General features: G+C 42.5%; 1 protein-coding gene across 1 annotated transcript in view; it reads left to right on the forward strand.

The window, feature by feature from the left end:
* Positions 1-1,957: 1,957 nt before the first annotated feature.
* The window catches only part of ZNF827 (zinc finger protein 827), a 318,427-nt gene continuing 293,676 nt past the window's right edge, over positions 1,958-26,708 (forward strand). The window contains exon 1 of the mRNA XM_089670488.1: positions 1,958-2,504. Coding sequence (XP_089526614.1) covers positions 2,462-2,504 — 43 coding nt within the window. The 5' untranslated portion in view covers positions 1,958-2,461. The remainder of the gene's footprint in view (positions 2,505-26,708) is intronic.

Genomic DNA, 26,708 nt, shown 5'->3' on the forward strand with positions numbered 1-26,708 from the left:
ACGTTTTTCATTTATTTATTTTTGGTAACTTTTTAGATTTATGTTTGTCCCAAGCATGTTTGAATCCACTTATTGTTGACTAACTCACTACCTCTGCTGGAAGTCTATTCAAGCATCAACTACTTTCTCAGTAAAATATTACTTTCTAAGATTAGTTTTGAATTTTCTTCCAGTTAGTTTGAGGTCATGTCCCTGTGTTCTTGATCTTGGTTTCATATTGGAATTACTGCCCTCGTGAACTTTATTCACCTCCTTGGTGTATTTAAAAGTTTCAGTCATGTCTCCCTTTCCCTTCCTTCCTCCAGACTGTACTTACTAAGTTTCTCAAGTGATATGTTTTATCCTTCAGACCATGAACTATTTAAAGTGAAAGCAAAAAAATAAGTGTTATGTGTTAAAGTGATATAAAAGGCAATTCTTCAAAAAAAACCCCCCAAAAAAACAAACAAACATGTCATACTTACCTGCTGTGTGTAGTGGGTTTGAACAGAGCAGACCTGACCCTCCTCTTCTTGCTTCCCCCTCTGGAACTCCCGGCTCCTACCTCCTGCCGGGTGCCCCCAGAATAAGCAGCTTGCAATAGAGGCACCCAAGCATGCATGCTCCCGAATGGCTGCTCTGTGGGGTTTATTTACTAAATTTGGAGAGTGCAAAATTTGGTGCACTTCTGCATAGAAACCAATCAGCTTCCAGGTTTTATTTCCAAATCTTAATTGAACAAGCTGAGGTTAAAAGCTGATTGGCTACCATGCACAGCTGCACCAGACTCTAAGTGAATCAGTTTTAGTAAATCTCCCCATGTGTCCATTCGCACACAGCATTGTGGCTTTGCCCTGCTCCCTTTCTTCTCATTGGCTGTGATTGACAGCAGTGGGAGCCAATGGGTCCTGCTGCTGTCTTAGCCAGTGAAGAGTTCCTGGAGAGCCAAGGCTCTTGTGCACATTGCTGGATCACAATGGGGCTCAGATAAGTATTAGGTGGGGCTAGGGGTCTGCTGCACACAGACTTTTTTTTACCTTCAAGTGCTTATAATGCATGAAGGTAAAACACCTTGAGCCTTTACAAGCACTTTAACCGCTTCCCGCTGACCTGGCACATATATGCGGCCTCTCAGCGGATGGGCTTTATTGCTGAGCGGCTGCATATGTACGTCCCTATGTAAATACTTTACTGTACGGAGAATGAGCTCCCAGCGGTATAGAATGGGTACTGGAAAGCTCCCAATGCAAACTTGCGATCGGGAGCTTGCCAATCATGTGACTGCTATGACTGCCAATCACAGAAGTCACATGATTGGAATGCCTGCCTCTGCCTCCTGGTATTTAGATCCTCTTAAAGGGCAGGGAGGTAGCCACATGAAGGGGATATTACTTTAAATGAAAAGACATGCTATACAACGCATTGATGAAACAGATCCCATTATAGCTTATGAGACTAGATCAACAGGTGTTCCCAATGAAACAATATACGTATATTGCCTATTCGAGATATACCTGTATATACAATTGTATATTATATATAGAATACTGTGATTCTATAATGCTACATTCACTGCCATTGGAAAGCGCTTCAATTTTTTATTTTTAATTTTCCATTGTTATCATGTACTGATACATCATATAGGTCTCAATTTAGTTCATGGTGACAAAAGATGCCAAATACCAATCGCCAAATTGTCCGGAATAAAAAGTCACCCAGAGACACAAGAAGATTAAAAATTAAAAAAATGAAACCATTGATTTAAGAAAACGTGGTAAGGTATAAAAAATGTTGCAACTTTTCTTTTGCTGAAAAAAAGAAAAAAAAAAAAGAGCATGGAGCTGTGCTTTGTCAATAGCATTATCCTCCAGAGTGGCTTGTGCTGCAGTCCCTGCACATCTCTACCTCCTCCCTACAGGAGCTGAAGGGGAGCAGGGTGTGCAAAGTGCAAGGGGAGGAGGAGAGAGCCTAGGGCAGCTCTGCACTGTGACCCAGCCTTGGCTGTGAGCTTGTCTGCTGTATGTCTGAGACTGGGAGGCTGCCCCTCCATATGTAATAGCATGTGTGTGTGTGTGTGTGTGAGCTCTACCGCCGCCACTGCTGCCCTTTGATCCTTGCACTAGTGTTAGGGGCTTGAAGACACACAGGGAGCAGCCATAGACACAGCGGCGGCGGCGGCTCATCCTCCGGCTCCTCACCATGTAGCCCCCCAGCAGCACCACACACCTATAGATCCGATCCGTTCCCCCATTGAAGGCTATTTATTACGGCTGGGGGAGGGAGGTGAAAGGGAGGACAAGCCAGGTGCACAGCGACCCAGCTCCCTGACTCCAGGAGCCCGCAGGAGAGGAGAGAGAGGAGAGAGGCTGTGCTCCTTTCTTCTAGGCTCTGCACCCATCACCGAGGACGAGGATGTGACCGAGAGCCGGGACCCCCCTTCCCCGAGCCCATCTCTCCGGATCCGTGATCTAAGGGGGACAAAATGCCCCGGAGGAAGCAGGAGCAGCCCAAGCGCCTGCCTTCACGTAAGTCGGGGGGTCGGTGTGTGGTGTGTGCGGGGCGCCGCTTGTTTTCTGCATGAGTTTAGGGTTACAGAGGTGACACTGACAAAGACAGCCCGGGGTTAGTCCTCTTTTTGAGGTCTCAGCCAGGCAGCCATGTTGGTGATGATCAGCCTGTGCTCTTGCTATTTTTTTCTTCTGATGATTTTGTTGGTAATAGTATAGGGATGTTTTGTAGAGGGAGATCCTCCTCCCCGCCCCCCCGCCCGGTGCCCCCTCCTCACCCCACCTTACACCCCGTTTTGTATGGTGCGGAGGGAGCCGGCTCCTGCGGAATCAATAGGGCTCTGTCCCCGGGTGAAGGTTGCGGCCAGCTCCGGCTGCTGAGCCTGTCGGCCCCGGGAGGAGAGGCAGCGGCAGATGCAAAGGGGGAGGGAGGGTGGGAGAGCGAGGAGGAGAGGGTTGTACAGCAAGAAACCCAAGGGGTGGGCCGAGGAGGGGAGAGACAGAGAGAAAAGGGGGTGTCCGTCCGTCTGTCTGTGTGTGTGGAGGAATCCCGGATCACATCGGGGTGTGGGGTCACATGAGTCAGCCGCCACACTTTCCATCACAATCACCAGCCTGACTGCCTACCTCCTTTATACACAACTTTTCCTGACACTTTCCAATACAGGAAACTCGCCTCCTCAACTTCTAGAACTTGGAGGGGCTCTCTGAGCATCTCATTCACAGGGCTTCTGGGGTTCTTCAGTGCCACTCTCTGGGCCAAGGAAAGGATCTCTAAGGGAAACTCCTGCTAAAATTCATCAGGGGTCAGTGGGAAGATTGCCCCCTTACTTTTGTGGTGAGGGAAGAATGCTCCTTATGTAGGTGATCAGGGAAGAATGCCCTCTTATCTTGGTGATCAGGGAAGAATGCTCCCTTACACTGGTGATCAGGGAAGAAAGCCCCCTTACACTGGTGATCAGGGAAGAAAGCCCCCTTACACTGGTGATCAGGGAAGAAAGCCCCCTTACACTGGTGATCAGGGAAGAATGCCCCTTTACACTGGTGATCAGGGAAGAATGCCCTCTTACACTGGTGATCAGGGAAGAAAGCCCCCTTACACTGGTGATCAGGGAAGAATGCCCTCTTACATTAGTGATCAGGGAAGAAAGCCCCCTTACACTGGTGATCAGGGAAGAATGCCCTCTTACACTGGTGATCAGGGAAGAATGCCCTCTTACACTGGTGATCAGGGAAGAATGCCCCCTTACACTGGTGATCAGGGAAGAATGCCCCCTTACACTGGTGATCAGGGAAGAATGCCCCCTTACACTGGTGATCAGGGAAGAATGCCCTCTTACATTAGTGATCAGGGAAGAATGCCCTCTTACATTAGTGGTCACAAGAAGGCTCCTTATGTTGGTGATCAGGGAAGAATGTCCCCTTACTTTGGTGATTAGGAAAGAATGTCTTCTTACCTTGGTGATCAGGGAAGAATGTCCCCTTACTTTGGTGATCAGGGAAGAATGTCCCCTTACTTTGGTGATCAGGGAAGAATGTCCCCTTACTTTGGTGATCAGGGAAGAATGTCCCCTTACTTTGGTGATCAGGGAAGAATGTCCTCTTACTTTGGTGATCAGGGAAGAATGTCCCCTTACGTTGGTGGTCAGAGAAGAATGCCCCCGTTTGTTGGTGATCCGAGAAGAATACCCCTGTTTGTTGGTGATCCATGAAGAATGCCCCCGTTTGTTGGTGATCAGGGAAGAATACCCCTCACGTTGGTGATCAAGGAATGATGCTTCTTTACATAGGTGATCAGGGAAGAATGTCCACTTACATTGGTGGTAAGAGAAGAATGTCCTCTTACGTTTGTGATCTGGGAAGAATGTCCCCCTTCATTGGTAGTAAAAGAATACCTCTTACATTGGTGATCAGTGAAGAATGCCCTTATGTTAGCAGTAAGGGAAGGATGCCTGTTACACTGGTGGTCAATGAAGAATACCCCCTTACATCATTGATCAGGGAAGTATGGACCTTATGTTGGTGATCAGGGATGAATGCCTCTTATGTTGGTGATCAGGGATGAATTCCCCTTATATTGGTGGTCAAGGAAGAATGCCCTCCTACGTTGGTGGTCGCAGAAGAATGCTCCCCTACACTGGTAATTAGGGAAGAATGCCCCCTTACGTTGGTGTTCAGGGAAGAATGCCCCCTTACGTTGGTGGTTAGGGAAGAATGCCCCCTTACATTGGTGGTTAGGGAAGAATGCCCCCTTACATTGGTGGTCAGGGAAGAATACCCCCTTATGTTGGTGATCAAGGAAGAATGTCTCTTTATGTTGGTGATCAGGAAAGAATGCCCCCTTACATTGGTGGTAACAGAAGAATGCCCCCTTACATTGATGGTAACAGAAGAATGCCCCCTTTTGTTGGTGATCAAGGAAGAATGCTTCTTTACATAAGTGATCAGGAAATGTCACATTGGTGGTAAAAGAAAACCTCTTACATTGGTGATCAGTGAAGAATGCCCTTATATTAGCGATCAGTGAAGAATGCCCTCTTACATCGGTGATCAGGGAAGTGTGGACTTTATGTTGGTGATCAGGGAAGATTGTACCCTTGCATCGGTAATCAGGGAATATGTTCATATATTGGTGGTCAGGGAAGAATGCCCCCTTACGTTGGTGGTTACAGAGAATGCCCCTTTATGTTGGTGGTCAGGGAAGAATGCCCCTTCTGTTAGTGGTAAGGAAAAAGTGCCCCTTACATCGTTGGCCAAAGAAGAATGCTTTGTACTGTGGTGATCAGTGAAGGATGCTCCCTTATGTTGGTGATCAGGGAAGAATGCTCCTTAAGCTGGCCATATATGGACTGAAATTCTGCCGTTTCAGCAGGGACTGGCCGAATTTCAATCCATGTATGGGCACTTTGTTTGGACAGAAGTCGACCTACCAATTGACTTCGGTTCAATCAACCTGTTGGAAAATTTCTGCTATAGCCTGCAGAGTTGATCAGTGTATTCTGATGGCAGGAAAGTCTCCCCACTGTGAGAATACAGTGACACCTCAAAAATGTGAATGGAGGAATCTGGTCAGTTTTTTATTCAACTCCTCTGTGGCCAGTTTTACAGTGATGGTCAGAATGCCACCCTTACAAGACAGCTAAAATGGTCATTGATGTTATGCTGCTGGTTCTGCCAAGTGGCATTGGACCTGAAACTATGCAGGCATCATCAGATTGTATATCAGTCAAACATGGCTCAAAGAACCCCCAGGAACCTCTGGAGAAGTGCTAGGACGCCACTGAACCTTGGATGAAAATAACCGGTATAGTTCTTCTCGGTAGCACAGTGACCAAATGGGCTTTTGTGTTTAGCACTGGATCGTTGGTTTGATTCCCGGCCAGGGCACGATGTGCATTACGTTTGTATCATGTGCCTGTGGTTGTGTGGGTTTCTTTTGGGTGCTCTGGTTCCTTCCCACGCTTCAAAGACATGCTAGTAGATTTGGATTCTGGATCGGCCCTTGTTTGTGTGTAAAAATTGGCTATGCACATGGGCTATCACATTCTTCATGCCAGTTCCAAACCAAGTAATGGGGCAGAGTTGAGGAAAGACCTGTCGACCTACCTTGAGAAAAAAATTGCCAATAAAATTTAATGGAAAATGTGCCCAGAGAGCTGGTCCATAGAATCGCAGACAGTCGGTTATATGTATTTAGCCCTTCTTGGAAGCTCTGCATATCTATATTTGATTGCCATGTATCATTTCTCATTTGCATCAGTTATTTTTTGTGATCCCAACTGTTGTCGCATTTAATGTTGTTATTCTAATTGCTACATTGCACATGTGTGGGACGTTGACATTTGACAGGATGTGTTGAGACTGATCAGCTAAGGGGTTGGGAATGTTCACACGATAAATAGTGTGAATATTCATATTAGTTATCCAATCATGTGAAAATCCGATTTCTGTTGACTTCTTTCATCTGCACACAATTGGATAATTGTACTGATTATTCACACAATTTATTGGGCATGGATTGTTTAGTAAATCAGCCTAGCTGTGTCATTGCTACGCCAAAGGGTTAAGTGATCATGGGCTGAGATGGGCATGTTTTCTAATCTAGCTGTATGTAGAGGAGGACATCATCCTTGTTTACCCTGCACACCCTAGTTCAGCTGAGGATTTCTGCATGTCTGTGTTTTCGCTGCCTGTGTGAGTGTCAGCCACAGTCGGTCACCTGAAGTTCACAAGGTTGGGGGAAGGGAGGGAGGGGTCAGGTTGTTGCTTCCCATTTGCAGCCATTTGCTCTCTGCAGACAGATCACGATCAATATCCATAACATAAATATATGTATGCATGTCTCTTGACACGGTAGGAAGGAGAATAGAGGAGGGTGATGGCTGGAGGCACTGTGCAGGATAGGCATTAATAAGCCCACTCTGGTGGCACGCCATCATTGCAGTTCTTGCATATTTTCCTGATCTTTTTCATTCTCTCGGGTGGTTTGTGTTTGATGTTCAGTGCTGGACGTTTGCTTAGCAAGCTCTCATTGCTTCTGTTAGTTTTTTATTTTTCACGATGCAAGGGGATCTGATCAGAAAGACAGAGAAATGCAGTGTAGTCCATGAAGTGTGAGCACCAGCCTTTTTATATAAATCAGTCTGGGGTTATCCTGCAGACCAAATTAATCTTTTTCTTTATTCCCTTTTATCTTCCACAAAGACCAGCATGGAGGGTCGCAGACTCTTTTCATCAGCTTTTTAAAATAAAAGACGCTCAGTCTGCGTCCAGCGTCTATAAGAAGAATGCGGCTTGTTCCTGTTTACTATTCACGTGTTACTTATTGTTTGTTTTATGTTATGATCAGCTCATAAATGATGAAAAATATATTTGGCAACTGTCAGTTTTGCACAGTACAGAATGGCAGTTGTAAAGAAAATGCTCATGTGGTATGTAAAGAGTTAAGACATGTTTAAACTGTGAAGAGGTGGTGCAGCAGTTCTATTCCAAAAACCAGCTAATGCTGAAGGTGGTCAGCTCGTGAATGATGACCTGAAGGGTGGGGGGGGGGGTGATATATGGCAACTGTCAGTTTTGCACAGTACAGAACTGCAGCTGTTTGGTACGTGAAGAGTTGAGACGTGTTTAAACTGTGAAGAGGTGGTGCAGCAGTTCTGTTCAATAAACAGCCAGTGCTAAAGATGTTGAGCTGTAATTGTGTCTGTGCCAGAAATCTGCAAGTATCGAGGAGCTCTGCAGAAGGCGACCTCTGCTGAACAGTAGATGTATGTCGAAGTGGCAGAACCATGTGACCTTGACCCCGACCTCAGCTACTCCCCTTCAGCTCTGAGTCATTCTCCATTTTAGCTCCGTCACTGTGGGCCTGTACAGTGCCTTTGTGCTTTCACTGGATCTCTCTGACAGGCTCATTGTAATCGGCATTCTGAAAACTCCACGTTGCTCTCCATTTTATCTGGCAAAGTTGTAACATCAAGTCTTTAAAAGTCATGTGTTTAGGAGCGTGTTATCAAAGTCTGACATCAAGTTTATTCAATAATACAGGCCCAGAGAGGTTACATGTGAACTTCCAACAATGTTCTGTGGTAACGCTACTTTGTTTTAATCATCTGAAGGGAAATAAAATGTATTTATTTTTTTGTTTGTGGCTGCTACAGCTCGGGTTAAGCCTCATTCACATGGGCTAAATCGGTCTGGCAACTGATTCCTGTGGCTAGAGTCGCAAGTGATTCTGGTCAACTTCAGCCTGGAAGCCCGTACAAAGCAATGATAGGCTGACAGGAATTGCAGTGGTACGTCACAGCCTGCGATTACCTGCGGATAAGGGAAGATGATCGGGCTGCATCTAGGGTCGATCATGTGTCCCTAATGCAGTCCACAGACGGGTCGGCCGATAAACGAAAAATCGGTTGTTGCCGATGCTGCCACCAATATCTACGAACAACGGCCGTTTTTCGTGGATTTTCCAGCATGACTGACAAAAAGAAACGAGAAGATCCACGAAAAACGGCCGATGGCATTGCCCCACTAACGGCGTGAATATCGGTCGATTTTTCATGCGGACGAAAATTCAGCCAATAAACAACCCGTCTATGGCCTGCATTAGGGCTCGTTTACACATGCATTGCCCTCTGAAAAGCAATCCATGCAATTTAGAGGGTGTTATGTTTCCATTTTTAACTCTTAACAGCCCACACCATGATGCTGTAATTGTGTGGTTGTGGCGTAGCCCCATTCACTTGAAAGCAAAGCACTGTGGCAAATATACACCCCTGTCCCGCTGCCTTTTTAGCTTAATGGGAAGGGGGGGAGTAAAAATGCTGTTTAAACCCCTCTTCACAACTGCAAGTAAAAACAGCCAAACATGGACTGGAATTTGGCTGGTTCAGCAGGGACATGTATGGAAACCCTGGTTGTACACAAATGATCTATCAAAGGACTTGTGTACAACTAGCTTGTTTTTTTCCGAACAATTAGTGGCTATAGCTGGCAACACTAATCATTGTGTTTTGCAGGTATGCAAGGCTCTCTGCGCTTCCCACCGGCAGAACACAATAGCACTGCAGGAGGGATTCCCTATCAACACTGACTGTTGAGGGGGGAAGCAAGTAATTTTCTTCCCTTCCATCCCTGGTGAAAGGAAAGAAAATCGCAAAATCTATGGCTTACTTTAGACTCATAGTATGTAATCATGGGCTGTGTGATTCCCTGTGAGACTCCTACGACTCCTGTCAGCCTGTCATTTCTTTGTACAGGCTTAATAGCTGCTGTCGTCTGGAACCACTGCAGGAACCAGATTAGCCCATGTGAATGAGGCCTTGAGGTGCATTCACACCAGAGTATCATTTGTGCACCCAGAGTCAAAGGTGTTGCGTACAGCCAAGAGCGGCAGGCTGACAGATGCCACAGCTATACACATATCTGATCACTTACATCCATAGTGGGAGTAATGAGCAGCCCTGGACACAGGCAGTTTTCACTTAGGGCCTCTCATCCATTCCTGCATGGATGTAAATGTTCAGATCTGTGCACAGCCACTGCCTCTGTTATAATGTTATATCTGTTATTATTATTTTTGTACAGGCTGCTGTTTTTCACAAATCACACTCCTTTGTATGCTGTATGGTGATCCTGTGGCCAGGGCCTATAGTGTGTTTGTGTTGGTGTATGTTGTATAGGGGAGGTTTGATGTGTTGTTACAACACATTGCATTGTTTACTTTTTCACTTTTTTGACACTTCATTCAACTCTGTGCACTATAGCATGTTGCAACATGCTCTGTGCTGTGCCATGCCTTGCGGTGTGCCATGCCTTGCGCTGTGTTAAAATGCAGACATATTCCTTGTGCCCCTGCTTGGAGTGTGTATTGATCTCTGCAGATCAACAGAGCTCAATGGACAGTATGAATGAACCCTTATCAACATTCCTGCCTTAAAATAAGAGAGCCATTAGGTCAGCAGCAGGTGGGCTTACAAAGACATAATTAGCAAACCTGTATAGCGTTCCTAGAAAGACTCCACATCTGATATTTACTATAAACCTGTCTCAGTAAAAATAGGGAAGCTGCCATTGCTGACTGAGTCTCATTTTTAAGGTTGCTGGTTACTTGAACATTGTGCCCATCCTATGGAGTGTTTACCTAGGGCCACATTTTTAAAGCAACAGCACATTATAAAACACACAGGAGTCCAACGCAAGCAAAGTTCTATTCATTTTTAATAAAAAATGTGACAGGAGAGCAGAGCTCCATCATGTTACTTTTCAGAGTCATGTGACTGGCCTCTCCTCCTATTATAGAGTGTTCTTTGAGGAGTAAATCCAAGAGCACTCAGTAGAATTCTACAGGCTGTATAGTGCAGCCTGCATTTTATTAAAAGCATGTAAAATGCAGGATCATTGTGGAGTAAACATAGTGGTGTCCAGTATATGGGGGTATCTGCGCTCTGCTAAAAATTAGGCCCCTTGGTGATTTACAGATCTAAAACCCACATTAGAAGCTGCACCAAGTCCGATAGAGCCCACCTTATTTCTTGGCAGGAGGACGTCCAGCATCATCTTTCTCCCCAGCCTGTTCCTAACCCGCCCCTTTCATGCATTCATTTTTAGCTCTTTCAATCATGGAGGCTTAGCATCACATGTGGTTGTTACATAGGGGGTCTTAATGCAAATACAGCCTGCTTAGGAATGTCCACACCTCCAGGGTGCCACCCACCTTTTAGTAGGTCATTTTAACATTTGCATAACTCCTCCAAAGAGCTCTCACCAGGGCAGAGGGCTGTAAGGAGAAGTATCGAGGCAGGACACTGTTTTCTAGCACACTACATACCCCTTCCATAAGCCATGAATGCCTGCATTACATAATAAATATGTAAATAAAAATATAATAATAATAAATATGATGATATCACTGGGTCTCAGGAAATCACAGGTTTTATTTATTAAAACCTGATTAAAGCCTGATTAAACTTCAGCATGTCAAAGGGCAGGCATGATGGCCAGGAACTAGGATCTGTAATGTTAGATTCCATATTTTTACTGTGGCAGAACTGGGGGAAAGGGAGACTGGTTTACTGAAAACAAGGATCGTTCCTGCTAATAAAGAATGAATGTAGCCATCCTCTAAAAGGAAGTTGGATCACGGCAGCAAAAAAAAAAAAGATTTTCCAAATTAGGAGTGGGCTGAGAGCAAAAAGAAGGTGCTTTAGAAGTATACATTTTTTAATAGATTTTTTTTTAAAACAGAGTTTAGTGTCACTTTAAAGTGTAAAGAAACTCTAAAGCAGACGACAGATGGACTTTTTTTTTCATTCAACCAGTAGGTTGAACACAAAAAACGATCCGATTTCCCCCATCCACACACTCCATGTGGAAGGGATTCCTCCCCACTGAGCCTTTGTGTTCTGACAATGGGAACACTTCTCCACTTGCAGAATGCACTGATCAGCTCTGCCAGCTATAGCCTTCAGCGCTGATCGAGTGGGGGAAAACCCAAAAGACTGATTTATCAACTTCTGTACAGCCATTCTGTCCATACATGGAATAAAATTTGGCCAGTCCTAGCTAAACCAGCTGAATTTCAATCCAAGTATGGCCTCATTCACATGAGGGTTTACACTGACAGTTCATGAATGGGCTGTGTCCTTCAATGGCTAGAGCTACTAGGTGCTGCATACAGGTTAGCCTGTTCACGGCTATAAGAACATGGCGCCTGCACAGATTTAGCCACTCATCCCAATTTTACAGACGTGCACCTGGGACAAACGGCTGTGTCTGTGCCGCCGCTGCTTTTTTTATAGCTGTGAATTGACTGCGTGCGTGCTTCTCCAGTCCCGTGTACACAAGGCCTATCAAGAACCTTCTTATTTGCTACCATTTGATCATTTAAATATACCATTTTTGTTATCTATGTGATAAGTGCAAAAATATACCTGTTAATACCTCCCTTCATGCCTACATGTTACATTACATGTGTATTTTTATTCACGTCTTGCTTAGAAAGGTCAAGCAATGTGCTTCATATAACCTTTTGTGTGGCATCATGCCATTCTGTTCATGTGGACAAGAAATCCCTTACTTATAGCTGTGGTATATAGGAGACCTCCTGTCTTAAATTATTCTTGGGAGAAGATTCCCACAGGCTGTGTAAATTGTGATTGCCATTGTGTTGCAAAGCAATGCAGAGCCTTCAAGTTCCTCTGGCAGTCTCCTTTGTTGGTTGCCATTGCCTTTCATGTGTACAAGTCCAATACATAATTTGCTGACAGCAAATGATGATGCTAGCTGTGAAGAATTTCTGGTCAACTAGTAGAGTTAAAGATTAACTAAAGGCGCACCTCTTTTAAAGTTTTGGATAGAGAGAAGGGTTAGAATCCCTGTCAGTATTTTTTTTTTTTTTTTGCCACCTGTGTCCCAGTTAGGGAGATTCACTTTCCTGGATGACAGTTATCACTGAGCTTGAAAGTGAAAGAAAATACCAAACTTTTGGACTATCAGCAGAACAGGAATAGATAGCCATAGATTCTATCACTTTGGAGGTTTTCCTCTTCCTGTACATGCTGTGAGAAGGGTGATACGAGCTGCCCCCCCCCCCCCCCCCAAAAAAAAAAAACCCAAAACAGATTAGACACTCATCTGAGACAGAGGTTAGAACATTCCCTTACAGTTTTCTAATTTACTTACCAAAAGATGTGTATGTTTGGCCAGCCATTCTTGTGACACAAACTTCTACTGAAAAGGAAGATACTGCTTGGTTTAGCATTACTACTTCTGGGTCATCTCCCAACCATTTGGGCAGAGGCCGAGCAGATTGGAGACAGAGATGTGATATATTAAAATAATACCCGGCTGGTCAATGTGGCAGATCATATGGAACTGAGCTGATGATTCAACATGTTGAGGTGTTTGCTTCTTTTCTATAAATGAAAAACTTTAAAAGCTCATTTACACTGTTTATATGCAATACAACATGATACAATGCCTTTGTCCAGGTTCCCCATATAAAAAAATGGTGTCTGTACCCATTTCAGCCCTGCAGTTCAGTGCGTTTTGAAAAATATGTCCATTTTAATTTCCCGTGTTTTAGTGCGTTGGGAGTCCACAGAAGGTAAACTGAGGAAGATATGCCGCTCAAACTGACCCGATAAAGTCAGCCCACTGGGGCTTGGTTTGTGACCAATCCCTGATGGGCAAGGCAAAACGTGTCAGTGGGGCGTGGCTGGAACAGCGCATAGTTGAGGCCATACACCGTGACTTTATCAGGTCAGTTTCAGCGGCGTCTCTTCTTGTTTCTCTGATCACACTGCTTAGCAACAGTAGGACAGATTTGAATGTGACCAAATGCTACATGCACTTGCTCTCCTAAATGAATAAATCAAAATTTAAGTTTGTGTGATTTTTTTTTTTTTGGAGAATTTCTGTTTTTATATTTGACATAAGAGAGCAAATGTACACTTATAAGTGACATACAAAGAAAACAGAGCTACAACATACATCCACAAATAATGTGGTGAGTCTAACAATACATCATACAATCTAATTATACTCAAATGTTTTAGAAGAGCATTATAAATGAACACAACACTTCTCTGTAGCATGAACATCACATCATATAATTTGTACTGTATGTAACCATCATACAGTATGAAATGTTAGGGAGAGTATTTTGCATTTCCAGACAAGGGGACCATAAGTTTATAAACATCTTGTGGCATCCACAAACCTTGAATGTTAATTTTATACATGGGTATCATCTGAATAATAAATCGGAGCTACTGTTCTAAAGTTGGAGGGCCAGGGGTTTTCATTTGAATAGCTTTTCTTTTTTTTTTCTTTTTTTTTGTAGCATTGAAAACTAATATGCGTAATTAGAGTTTTGTACAGTTGGAGAGATCTGAGTCTTCTGTATAGCCTAGCAGACATCTACGTAGATTGGAAATAATAGGTACATGTAGAAGGGGGCTCATGAAGTCTGTTTCGGTCCATATAACTTTCCCATACCATAAGTAAAATGATCCATAATTTGATCAAGATTCAGAGCATGAAGAAGCAGGCTGCTTGCCCACTTGAAATAGTACATATGGAGTATAATAAATATGGTGTAAGTATTTAACTTTAAAAGTGTTGTCCTCAGGGGATATAACTGAGGACAGTTGAGAGGCTAGAACAGGGGTGGGCAAACTTTTTGACTTGAGGGCCGCAATGGGTTCATATATTGGACCCGGGGGCCGGACCAAGAGTAGATGAATGATGTGTATGTGTCATCCATAGTAAGTATAGTAATATTCCCCCATAGTAAGCATAGTAATTAATCCCCCATATAGTAATTCATCTCCCATAGTAATTCATCCCCCATATAGTAATTCATCCCCCATATAGTAATTCGTCCCCCATATAGTAATTCGTCCCCCATATAGCAATTCATCCCCCTTATAGCAATTCATCCCCCATATAGTAATTCATCCCCCATATAGTAATTCATCCCCCATATAGTAATTCATCCCCCATAGTAATTCATCCCCCATAGTAATTCATCCCCCACATAGTAATTCATCCCCCATATAGTAATTCATCCCCCATATAGTAATTCATCCCCCACATAGTAATTCATCCCCCACATAGTAATTCATCCCCCATATTAATTCATCCCCCATATTAATTCATCCCCCATATTAATTCATCCCCCATATAGTAATTCATCCCCCATATAGTAAGTCCCCCATATAGTAAGTCCCCCATATAGTAATTCATTCCCCATATAGTAAGTCCCCCATATAGTAATTCATTCCCCATATAGTAAGTCCCCCATATAGTAATTCATTCCCCATATAGTAAGTCCCCCATATAGTAATTCATTCCCCATATAGTAAGTCCCCCATATAGTAATTCATTCCCCATATAGTAAGTCCCCCATATAGTAATTCATCCCCCATATAGTAAGTCCCCCATATAGTAATTCATTCCCCATATAGTAAGTCCCCCATATAGTAATTCATTCCCCATATAGTAAGTCCCCCATATAGTAATTCATCCCCCATATAGTAAGTCCCCCATATAGTAATTCATTCCCCATATAGTAAGTCCCCCATATAGTAATTCATCCCCCATATAGTAAGTCCTCCATATAGTAATTCATTCCCCATATAGTAAGCCCCCCCTGTGTCAATTCACTTACCTTTGCTCCTCCGCGCGTTCCTCTCGTATTCCCGCGCCGTTCTGGTCTTCAGGGAGGCTGCCCCGCCTACATCCTGACAGCTGCAGAGTCCTGACGCCCGAGAGGAGGGAGGGGGCGGCCATCCGAGAGGAGGGGAGGGGAGAGGAGGAGAGGAGGTCGCCCGCCCGCCCGAGAGGAGGGAGGGGAGCGGGCGCCCGGCACACAGGAGAGCCGCATCTATTGTAAAGAGCCGCGGCTTGCCGACCACTGGCCTTGCGGGAGCCTAGCTCCGCGGGCCGGATTAAAAGGTCCGCCGGGCCGTATACGGCCCGCGGGCCGTAGTTTGCCCATTGCTGGGCTAGAACCTCTTGCCAAACATCTTCAGGTAGAAGAATATCTCTTTCCCTTTAAAATGTAGTTGTCATATGCCACCGAATTTTAGAATAAAGTAATGTCGTATAGTATGCTGAAATCAATTTACTGTGTCCTGGCTGGAAGAGCAATCTTTCTAGATTAGAGGTAGTCAAAATTACATTGGTCAGTCCAAACCGTGCTGCCTCTGCGTGTCTCACTTGCAAGTATTGAAATTAGGCAAAGCACAGTATCTAAAACTTCCACTGGAAGTTCCAAAAAAGTGTGAAGGTACCATTATCGTATAACTTACAGATTTATTTAACGCCATAACACACCCAGAAGGAGCTGTCACTTTGAGAAATAAATTCCCTCAACTGTGGAAAAGTTGACAAAGTTTAGTAAGATGAATATTGTTCTATGTGCACATAAATATCCTGTTGTTTTAGCAACACCTTTAAAAATAAGTTTTATTGTTTCCTGTGAATTACTCATAAAACCAAACATATGAATGATAGCTGTTTTAGTCAGACTGAGAAGAAGCTTTAGCAGATTGGCTGCACACATGACCTTGTTACAAGTTAGTTTGTACTAATTGTAGCAGTTGTAAATGTAGTCCTTTTATTTCATCCATATGTTGGTGCTTTTTCTAATGTACAGGTAGTTGTTTGACACCTATTAGCTCAGCTGAGGATATTGTTTGTTTATATATGTACCAAGTGGCTAAATGACTAACAGACTTATCATTCTAGGATAAACCTAACTAGTCTTTAAAAATACTCCCTTCCCTCTCCTAACCACAATGCTGACTAATCTGTATAAGAATAATGTATATACTTACATATTTCCAGCCCCCCTGCAGTCTAGTTATCCACTGTGCCGGCCAGTGGCGGCTGTGGGGAGAGAGCACAAGACAACAGCTGGTAAAGCCTGTAGCGATGACATCACCTAGGATTGCACCGATATCGGTATCAGTGCCAATACTATGCATTTGTGCAAATGCTCAGATACCTGAAACCGATACCTTTTGAGGTGTGATTTGAGCCCATAAAAAATGAATGGACTCAAATCTCACTTCAAAGAGTCTCATGTGATTTGAACAGGAATGTGGTGTGTAGCCTAGCTCTTTGAATGGATGGCATGCCATCCATTGAGAATACAATGTGTATGCGTCACCAGCTGATACTAAAGTAAATACCTCCTAAACAGTGCACGTTTAGGTAGTATTTACTTACAAGTAAGCCTTATTATACGTAAGGCCTTATTATATATTGTTTTTGAACATTACAGTTGGCCATGCATTCTTCCTGATAAACTGGTTGGAATTCACTTGGGTGGCCCTGCTTCAAGAGGTAGGAGCCTACTGGAAATGTTTCAGTTGAACAGCAGATTCATTTAATCAGATGCAGTTGCTGTTTGCGTATTCTGACAGCTGCCACTGGTTGCAGTCATAATACAATGGCCCAGCAAAGGGATTCATCCATCCATGATGCTTCGTGTAGAAGGAGAAATCTGGCCAGTCTTAGTCTTCTTCCTTTAAAGTTTGTCTTTCATCCTTTATTGGCTGTTCTCAAGATTGCTACCCCTGCCTTCCTGTTTATGGTGTTTCCTTTACCTATGGAGCCCCACTGGAGCCACTCGTGTGTGCGTGCTGACATTCTCCTGATGCACATAAGAAGCGTCTTCTGTCAATCGCTCCATTTTTCAATAAGGTTGTCAAAGAGTAAGGTATTCTGGACTTTGCCAAAAAAATCCTTTAATGCGCTCCTTTAACATGTACAGATTTGTTTCTGATTACCTACATTAGGTAATATTACCACTTTAATGCATAAAAAAATAAGCTACAACCTTATTTTGTATATTTATCCTTAGAAATATTGTATTGTACTGACATTGTATTTAATATATTGTATTTATTCCGTTTTTTAATTTAAAGCGAAAAGCATAAGCTACTTTTGTCTAAATACGAGAGTTGTATATTCTTACTTGAATCTTGGTGTGCTTTGTGTATTTTTCAGATCTGTGCAGTAATCCAGTGTTAAACTTTGCTTCCCTACTGGATATTCCTGTATTCAGACTGGTCACTGTTGCTTCTTCTTCTTGTGCAGGGTGACTGGTCTTGTCTCCGCCCTCTTCTAGTTTTCTGCAGGCAGCCTGTAGTGTGTGGACCTTTTTGGGTCCCTCTCACAGCTCTACTTTCTGCATAGGTTATACATAGCACGTATGCTACCATTACTTGTATAAGGTAATATTTGGATTGATAAAAGCATTTGGTAATTGTAAACCCTCACCTTGTAAAGTAGCTCAGTCAGTTTAAAATAGAATGAAAGGCAAAACATTTGTGTATAGATAGATATAAAAAAGAAAAAAAAATTACAGACACTTTTTTCCCCTTTTTTAGGCTACATATACACTAGAACGTTTATACTACTGGCAGCAGAAAAGCTCTAAACGCAACAAAAATGAGTGTAAATGCAGTAACCTATTCATTTCATTGGCCAGAGTGCTTGCCAGTGAAATAAACGCACAAGTGCTAAATGAGGTTATCGCTTAGGCACGTTTACACGCATTTTTGCCGCGTTTGTTATTGGCCAAAATGTTCCTGTCCTGAACGTGATTCTTCTGCATTCAGAAGAATTAATATGTGTTGAGGGCCCACTGCACATGAACTGACATGCCAAAAAAAGTGCATCAATGCATGTGTGAAGGGGACCCCTAAAATGAACACATGCACCAGATGGTATACTCAGTCGCAAGCACAGCAGTAAAAAGATTTTTGTATATTGTTAGTGATTGGTATTGGCCAGAATTTTATTTTTTTTTCAGCACACATTTTAAAAAATAGATAAATGACTACTGAGAAATATGATTTATAAATTACAGTAGAAGATTGAAAGGGTAGGCTAAAGATATGCACTTTGGGACATATGCATTGAGCACCAAGACCAACAGTGATCTTGAATGTAGAGATGCAACTCATATACAGTGGGAGGGCTTGTTTGCTTTCATCTGTGGAAAGCTAAACTATTAGTAAGCGGTGACCTTGGATTTTAATTCAACATAATGGAATGTGCCAGCATGCAGGAACAAGCAATTCCAACTATTGTAGCTTGATTGGACAGACTGTGATTCGGTGTATACAAGACAATGCTGTGTTGGTTCACACCAGCAACAGTGAAATTTCAGTTAGTTCCAACGGCTGCAGCGCGATGCAATGCTTTGGATTGCATTGCATCACATTCAAGCACCCAACATAAAAACATAGTGGTGTGAACTGCCATGATGGAGAACAAAGCTTTTTTTCTTCCCTACGGATTGGGAATGATTTGGACAAGGTTGTCCAGTGCAGTCTAAGGCATATGGTGTGCACCAGCCTTTAAACTATCACGCTCAAACTTCAAAACTCACTCACTTGAAGGGTGTTTATGTGAAGCAGAAGTCAAATCACACTCCAGTGTATACACTCGGGGGGAGGGGGGGGGGAGTTTAAAAAAGATTGGTGCACGGATAAAAATGCTCCAGTTTCTGTATGTGTACCTACTTAGTGTTTTATTATGCCACGAATACACTGTGTGCACAATTATTTGGCAAATTGCATTTGTGATTAATTTAGTTATTGACCTACTACAGTGCTCTCAGTTAATCCAAAATGTTATTAAACCTGAATATTTAAAGTGTTACTAAACCCAGAACAGTAAAATCAGTCTGTATATGAAGTAAAGCATGCTTGCTATACTCACTGTGCAACCTAAGAGCTTAATCCTCTGCATTGTGTAACAACAGTATTTGATCCTGACGTCTCTGATCCTCCCCTTCTTCCAGTGTCCTCCTCTTATCTCCTGATAAGACATATTGTGTGGAGTCACCCTGCACAAGCTCAGTTTGGTGTGTATTGCTAGAGAGGGGTTTTTTGTCTTGGGAGAGTGCATGTGATCAACACAGGGCCAATCAGCATTGTCCAGACAGATAGGGGTTCTGTATCCTCCTAGAGCAAAATGAAAACTTCTCCTACAAACTTTAGCCAGTGCTCGGCTGGACACTAATAGAAGTCACAAAATTGTTCTAACTGCTGTTGAGAAAAGGTATTTAGCAGTTTATATTTACTAAAATAATTGCATTTCCATGTTCTGTGTACTGTGGGAGACCAGATATAGTGAATACAGGGTCCTGGGTTAGTAACACTTTAGGAAAGTAAAAGTGAGGTTTTGGCTTTCTTAAGAGAATATCTATGCATGCGCAATTATTATGCAACTAAATTAAAAACAAACATTTTCCCATCTCACTTTATTTTCATCTGCTAAAGTGAGAATAAAAACCACTCCAAATTTACAAATAAACATTTCTGACATTTAAAAAAAAATAAAAAATCAGTGACCAGAATAGCTACCCTTCTTTTTAATAACAGTTGTAAGCCTTCCATCCATGGAATCTGTCAGTTTCTTGATCTGTTTTTGTGCAGCAGCAACCACAGCCTCACAGACACTGTTCAGAGAGGTGTATTGTTTTCCTTCACTGTAAATCTCCCGTTTAAGAAGGGCCCACAAGTTCTCATTAGGGTTTAGGTCCGGTAAGGAAGGGGGCCATGTCATTATTCTTTCATCTTTATGGCCTTTACTGGCTAGCCACGCAGTGGAGTACTTTGATGAATGCAATGAAGCATTGTCTTGCATAAATATCATGATCTACTTGAAAGATGCAGACTTTTTCCTGTACCATCGCTTGCATAAAGTGTCTGGCAGTATGTTTTGGGAGTTGATTTTGAGTCCATCTTCAACCCGAAAAGGTCCAACTAGCTCATCTTTAATAATATCATCTCATACCAAAACCCCACCTCCCCCTTGATGGCGTCTGAGTCGAAGTGGAGCTCTGTGCCGTTACTGGTCCAGCCACGGGACCGTCCATCTGGTCCGTCAAGAGTCATTCTCATCTCATCTATCCATAAAACCTTTGAAAAATCTGTCTTCAGATGTTTTTTGGCCCAGTCTTGATGTTTCAACTTATGTGTCTTGTTCAGTGTTGGTGGGGTTTCAGCCTCCCTTACCTTGGCCATGTCTCTGAGCACTGAACACATTGTACTTCTGGGCAGTTCTGGAGGATAATGGGTTCCTGGTAGCTTCACGTTTGATTCTTCTAAAAATCTTTGGCAGTTAATTTGCATATTTTTTTCTCAACACGTTTCTTGCGACCCTGTTTACTATCTGCAACAAAATGTTTGATTGTTCTGTGATCAATCCCCAATATCGTTGTGACGATTGCGGCGTCGGACACCTGACCGTCTCACCAAACTCATGACCGAAAGACTAGCCAGTCTAAAACTGTGATGTCACGTGCGTAACAATGTCATGCCCAGCTGCACCCTGCACAATGATTTTCCAGTTAATGGACCACAAATCGATGTACCGGCAGCCTGAGTGCGATTTTTACTGGGTCAGGTTAATTACGCAATTAACCCTTCACACTGCCACCATCTCCTTTTTGTACAGAGAAAGAGGAAACTTGGCAATATCAGCAATAACACTATGATGGTTGAGATAATCATCTGTATAGCACTGTCACCACAGACAGGTTATACAGAGGGTTAAACACACACAGTAGCGCTCTTTTAGAGGCAGGAATTCATAAGTTGCAATAAAGAGCTGTAGAAACAGTTCAACGCTTTCAGAAATTAGGATTTATTACTAAAAGGTTAAAAGGGTGCAATAAAAATATTTACAGAAAAAAAGATGTAACCAATATATATATATATATATATATATATATATATATATATATATATATATATATATATATATACAGAGAACAACAGCACAGCAAAAAGATAACAGAAAGTTAGGTAGATAAGTACTTGCCAAAAAGTCCTGGGTTAAGCAGATCAAGTTTCAGAGCAAAAGGGCACCGTCTCCCAAGTTGGTTCTGATGTTAAAAGGGAGAATTCTTCAACTTCCACTGTTAGGCCTGACAGCCTATTTTGTTGTCCCCCAGCAGGCTTGTCTCTGGAGCCAAGGACCAATGCCTCATTTGGGGAGGGGTGTCTGGGCGGAGACCCAAACTAGAACCAAAATCTCTCATGGCTCATATTTTGGCTCATAACTTTTCCTAGGCACAAGTACCATTCCACCCGTGGATAGATTAATATGCAGACACATCTGAGGAACGGTTAGATATTAAATATAAAATACAGACTTGAATGGTTCAAGAGATGTAATTTTCTGCTTTCCTATATATTCCAGCCAAGGAGAATGACATATCAAACTGTTTGTCTTCTCGTGGCCAATCTGAAGAAATGCCTGGTTTTTATGTAGGTCTCTCATATTCCAAGATATGAGACATAGGGGAAAAATGGATTTAAAAGTGTTATCTAGTTTCTTACTCCTCTGGAATGTCTTTGAACTCAGGGGAAGGCTTGGGTTATCCTTTTACGTTGTCCCAGATTGCATCGGTTCTTTAGACAGCGAGGCCCCAGCTCCCTTGGGGGTTTTATAGCTCGGAGTTCCCTGCTGTGCTCTGGCCTCCTGTGACACTTCTCATCACTCAGGCCACATGTCACTGTAAATGAACAGAGAGGGAGGGGGGATGATGGGACAACATGGGGAATTCTTAACAAAATGGAGGGTTGGAGCAAAATGGTTGAACCACGTCATCTCTGTGTGCACGCTTGCTACAATCGTAGCAATTTCAAGAGTGCTGCGTCCATTTGAAAGATTTTTTACAATTTTATACTTTTCAGAGTCAGTTAAATCTCTTTTTCAACCCATTTTGCCTGAGGAAAAGAATATGCCTAATAATTATGCACACCTTGATATAAAGTGGTCCTTAGAACACACCCTCCCTCATTACACAAATGCATATCACCTAAGTTTATACAGCTTGAAGTTGGACAATATGCATAAAAATAATGATTTGGTCAAAACACTTGCCTAACAATTGTGCATACTGTAATTAAGTGTGTTACATGATAATTTATTATGTTTAGGTATGCATATTTTTTGCAGTTACATTGGTCTAAGCTGGAACAGTGTAAGTATGCAGGCACCATCTGTAAAATCCCTGTGGGAGCTGGAAATCACTGTAGTAGACACCACTATCACAGTGATCTCTGCTAGCTTCTGCGTCCTGTACCGATTGGCTGCTTGGCATTATTTTGATTGCAGTAGGTCACTTGCTTAGAACAAGTGCATTCAGGGAGCATGTTGCATGCTCACAATGAATACAGTGCTCCCTGCTTGGACAAGGTTAGAGATCCTGATGTCACTGCCCCTCCTCTCCACGCTGTCCATTCAGAGGACACTTTGAAATCATTGGGAATATGCAAAGTGTGTTCTGAATCGTGCCATGCCGAGCAAGTGACCTCCTGTGTTAATTAAGCAGCAGAGCAGCTGCTTGGCACAGGACCTGGAAGATAGCGGTGATCACTGGTAGTAGTGATGCATACTACAGTGATTTCCCGCATTCACCGTGATCCCACAGGTATGGCACATACATATATTGTTCCAAACTGGGCCAATGTAAATATGCAAAGTTCAGCTTAAAACTATTTTAAAACATTGCTGCAGGTGTTTGGTTTCTTTGCCACATGCTTTTGTACAGTCATGGAAACTGTGTCATATCACTTTTTAAGTAAAATGGAGCAGCTAGCGCAACAACACAGAACTTTTGTGAAGAGGTTGACTTTGCCCATGGAAAATGCGCCGATCGTTACACTAAAATGTATTCCACTTTGATAATCTCCCCAATCATTGTTTTAAGTGGAAGTGATTCAATTGCCCAGCAATGCCCACATCAGCAGATTAGTGACTACTGTGTTAGTGGAAGAGGTAACAGAAGTTATGTTGTAACTTATGCATATTGACCTCCTGTAGAAGACATGCAAAGGAAATGTTTGTGCAGGTACAGCTCGGCTCAGTAACCACATACTTAAAACGGAACTCCACCCAAAAGAGGAAGTCCACTTTGTCTTTCTCCCCTCCTCCCCTGCCACATTTTTGCATGTAATATTTTTTTTTCTTGGGGGGGGAGCAGCTACCTAGTTGTGACAGGTACCTGCTCCAAGATCCCTTGGATCACCTAGCCAGTGATGTTCTCCTCTTCCCCCAGAAGACTGTGGGACCATTCACAGCAGCGGGGCTCACACATGCACAATGGGCAGCCAGCTGTGAAGCTAAAACCAGCATAACCCGCTGCCCACAGTTAGGATGCCGAAGGCTAGTGAAGAACTAGCTCAGGTGAGGATGTCGCTGGATCCTTGGACAGGTTAGTGTCCTTTTTATTAAAAGTCAGTAGCTAAAGGATTTGTGAACCTTCTCTTTAAGCTGGCCATAAATGGATAGAATTTCAAACAAAAATTCTTAGGAAAAGTCTTAGGGAAATTTGTATGAAAATTCTCAAAACATGCGAATGTCATTCGAAAGATTTTTGTTTCCTTTTAACATTTTAATTTTGGATTGAATGGACTTTACTGCACGAAAACCACATAAACTGTTAAGCTGGCTTTACATGTACCGAAAACTGGCGGGTTCAGCAGGAAGTGGCTGATTTTCGATACATGTATCACTCTCTGTTTAACAGTCAGAGTACAGTAGCGCAATGGGGGAGATCCCTGCATCTGCTTGTGTTGATGTGGGTATCTGCAAGGTTTTATTATTCAACCCGCTGGTTGAACAAAAAAAAAAGCTCCACTTATACCCTGCTTTGTTCATTTGAGAAAAATTTTCCACCTTGCACTTTTGAATTTTCTCATCACTGCAGTCAACAGCCGATGTAAATTTGACCAACTAATGATTAATAAAACAAACTTCCTTAGAGCATCCCTTTCCTAAGAATTTTTGTTTGAAAGTCTGCCCATCTATAGATACGGTAACTTTAAGTTTGGAGTGTATCATGTAAGTGAACAATCTCATTGCACATGTAGATGTAGAGCACAAAAAACTGCTTGGATGTAATGATCACCTCTGAAGATTTAGAATATATTTGAAAATTAAAGCCCAACCCTATCCAAATGTTTAGTTTTGTTTTGGAAAGAGTAAAGGAGGTTCTGCGCAGAAAGATGATCTCATAATTCTGTTGCTAGTTGTCCACTGTCTAATCTGTAGACAGGGAATGAGGAACTGACACTACTGTATTCCTTAAAGTGGTTGTAAAGGCTTCAGTTTTTTTTACCTTTTATGTATTCTATGCATGAAAATATTCAGGGTGCAGCAGTGCCCCCCACCCCCACCCCCCCATATCCCATTAAATACTTACTTGAGCCCCATCGTGATCCAGAGATGTGCACAAGAGCCGTGGCTCTCTGGGGACTCTCCCTCTTTATTGACTGAGACAGCAGTGGTAGCCATTGGGGGGGTCTCTGTGTGAATGGACACATAGAACAGCGGTTTAGGAGCGAGCTAGCTTGATTGCTCTGGGGGCACTCAGCAGGAAAGAGGGGCCAGGAGTACAGACGGGGTACCTGAGAAGAGGAGGATCGAGGTAAAACCACTACACAGAGCAGGTAAGTATAACATGTTTCTTCGTTTTTTTTTATTACCTTTAATATCACTTTAACTGTAATAGAGGAAGTGCTGGCATCGATCTGGCAGGGCTGTGTAAATCTCAAGACTAGATTAACAGAAATGCTAATCATATGGCAGACATAACTTTTCCTTTATATGTATTTCATCTATGGATTTAAGTGTTTGCCTGCAGCTTTAAAACGTAACAGGGGTTCCAACCCTCCCTTGCTTTGGGCCAGAATAGTTATACATTTTTAGACTGTAAATAAATGGAGGTTGAAAGGGAAGATTTGGGTTGCCCTGGATATGATCAAATTTGTAGAAAAAAATTGATCAGTTTGGTGTTTTAACTTCATATGTCTGGTTAAATATTGGAAATCAGGGTGCATTCTGTCAACAGTAGCCAAACTTTCCATTAAAATGTGTATGCACCCTTGAGGAGGAATGATGCAGGTCCCAGTGACCAGTGTTGTAGTTTAATGTGTGGTCACGGCGTGTCAAATGAAAGCCACCATGCACTATAATTTATGCCTGTGGTTACCTGGAATGTCTGTATGCTGTTTGTTACATATGGGTATACTCACCACAAGTAAACTCATGCAGCCACTTGTGGTCATTATCAAGATTATTATTATTAGTGAAGTCTGTTCAGTGAAAATGTTTCTCATGGAACGCCTTGAATCGATTCCATCGGAACATGATTGGAGAAACCCTTTGTAAGGGTATGAACATTTTTTTAGGTGCCCACGACATGTTTTGTCCCATGGTTTTCACTTGTTTTTGTTATTATATAGTGGATTGTTCAAGTAATAGCTGCTGCATGTGTTCTGTTTTAAGTGGCAGTTTTGCAGATTACACTGTTCAACAAATTTTTATTTTTTTGCCAGTTTTGGAAACAAAAGGATCCATTTCTTAATGAATTTCACATTCTGAGTTCAAATATAACAATGAAATTTGTCAATTGGCTCTAGTTTTTCTGTAAACGGAAAGTTTTCTACTTTAGGCGTAATGACTACATAATGCACAATAATTATATAGATAGATGTCTTTCCACAAATATAAAGCAAGTGATATTGACTACATAACAAAGCCTAAATGGCATAATATATTGCATAGGATTACCAAGAAAAATTATAGCCATAAGCTAAGTTGAATCATTTTAATACTTAGGATTCTCACTAGTTTTGTCTTCAGTTTGTGTCGGTTTTGCTTCTCTTGGCTTTTCTCTTGTATTCGAGGAAAGGGCTATCTCTTACAACTGCACGTGACCACACGCTTCAGGTTCTTCCTCACTTGACTCAACCACGAAGGATTCTGGTGCTTTAGGAATTGGTAGCCCCTCTCCATGAGGAACTGGACGTATTGCCGATGGAATATTTGGATAGTGCACAGATAACTTTTTCTTCTTATTTAGCCCTTTTACAATTGGAGGCACCATACAAAAGTAACAATTACTAACATGATCTGTTGGCTCTCTCCAAATCATTGGCACAGAAAAAGGCATAGATGCCTTTTTTCCATTCAACCATTGCTCCAGTGCCGTCCCACAAGAATTGCAGCATATATGTGGTGCCCAGCTCTTGTCCTGGTCTCCTATCTTGCAGCCAAAATACAAGTTGTAGGCCTTCTTAATCATTCCTGTTATCCTCCTTTTTTGTGAGATAAAAGTTATTTCCCCGCAGATATAGCAGAAATTATCTGCTTTATTCACACAAGTTCGAGGCATTACTGAGT

The sequence above is a fragment of the Staurois parvus genome, unplaced genomic scaffold, assembly GCF_062004578.1.
Source record: "Staurois parvus isolate SC_StPar_1 unplaced genomic scaffold, SC_StPar_1.0 ptg000090l, whole genome shotgun sequence".
In the NCBI taxonomy this organism is placed as follows: Eukaryota; Metazoa; Chordata; class Amphibia; order Anura; family Ranidae; genus Staurois; species Staurois parvus.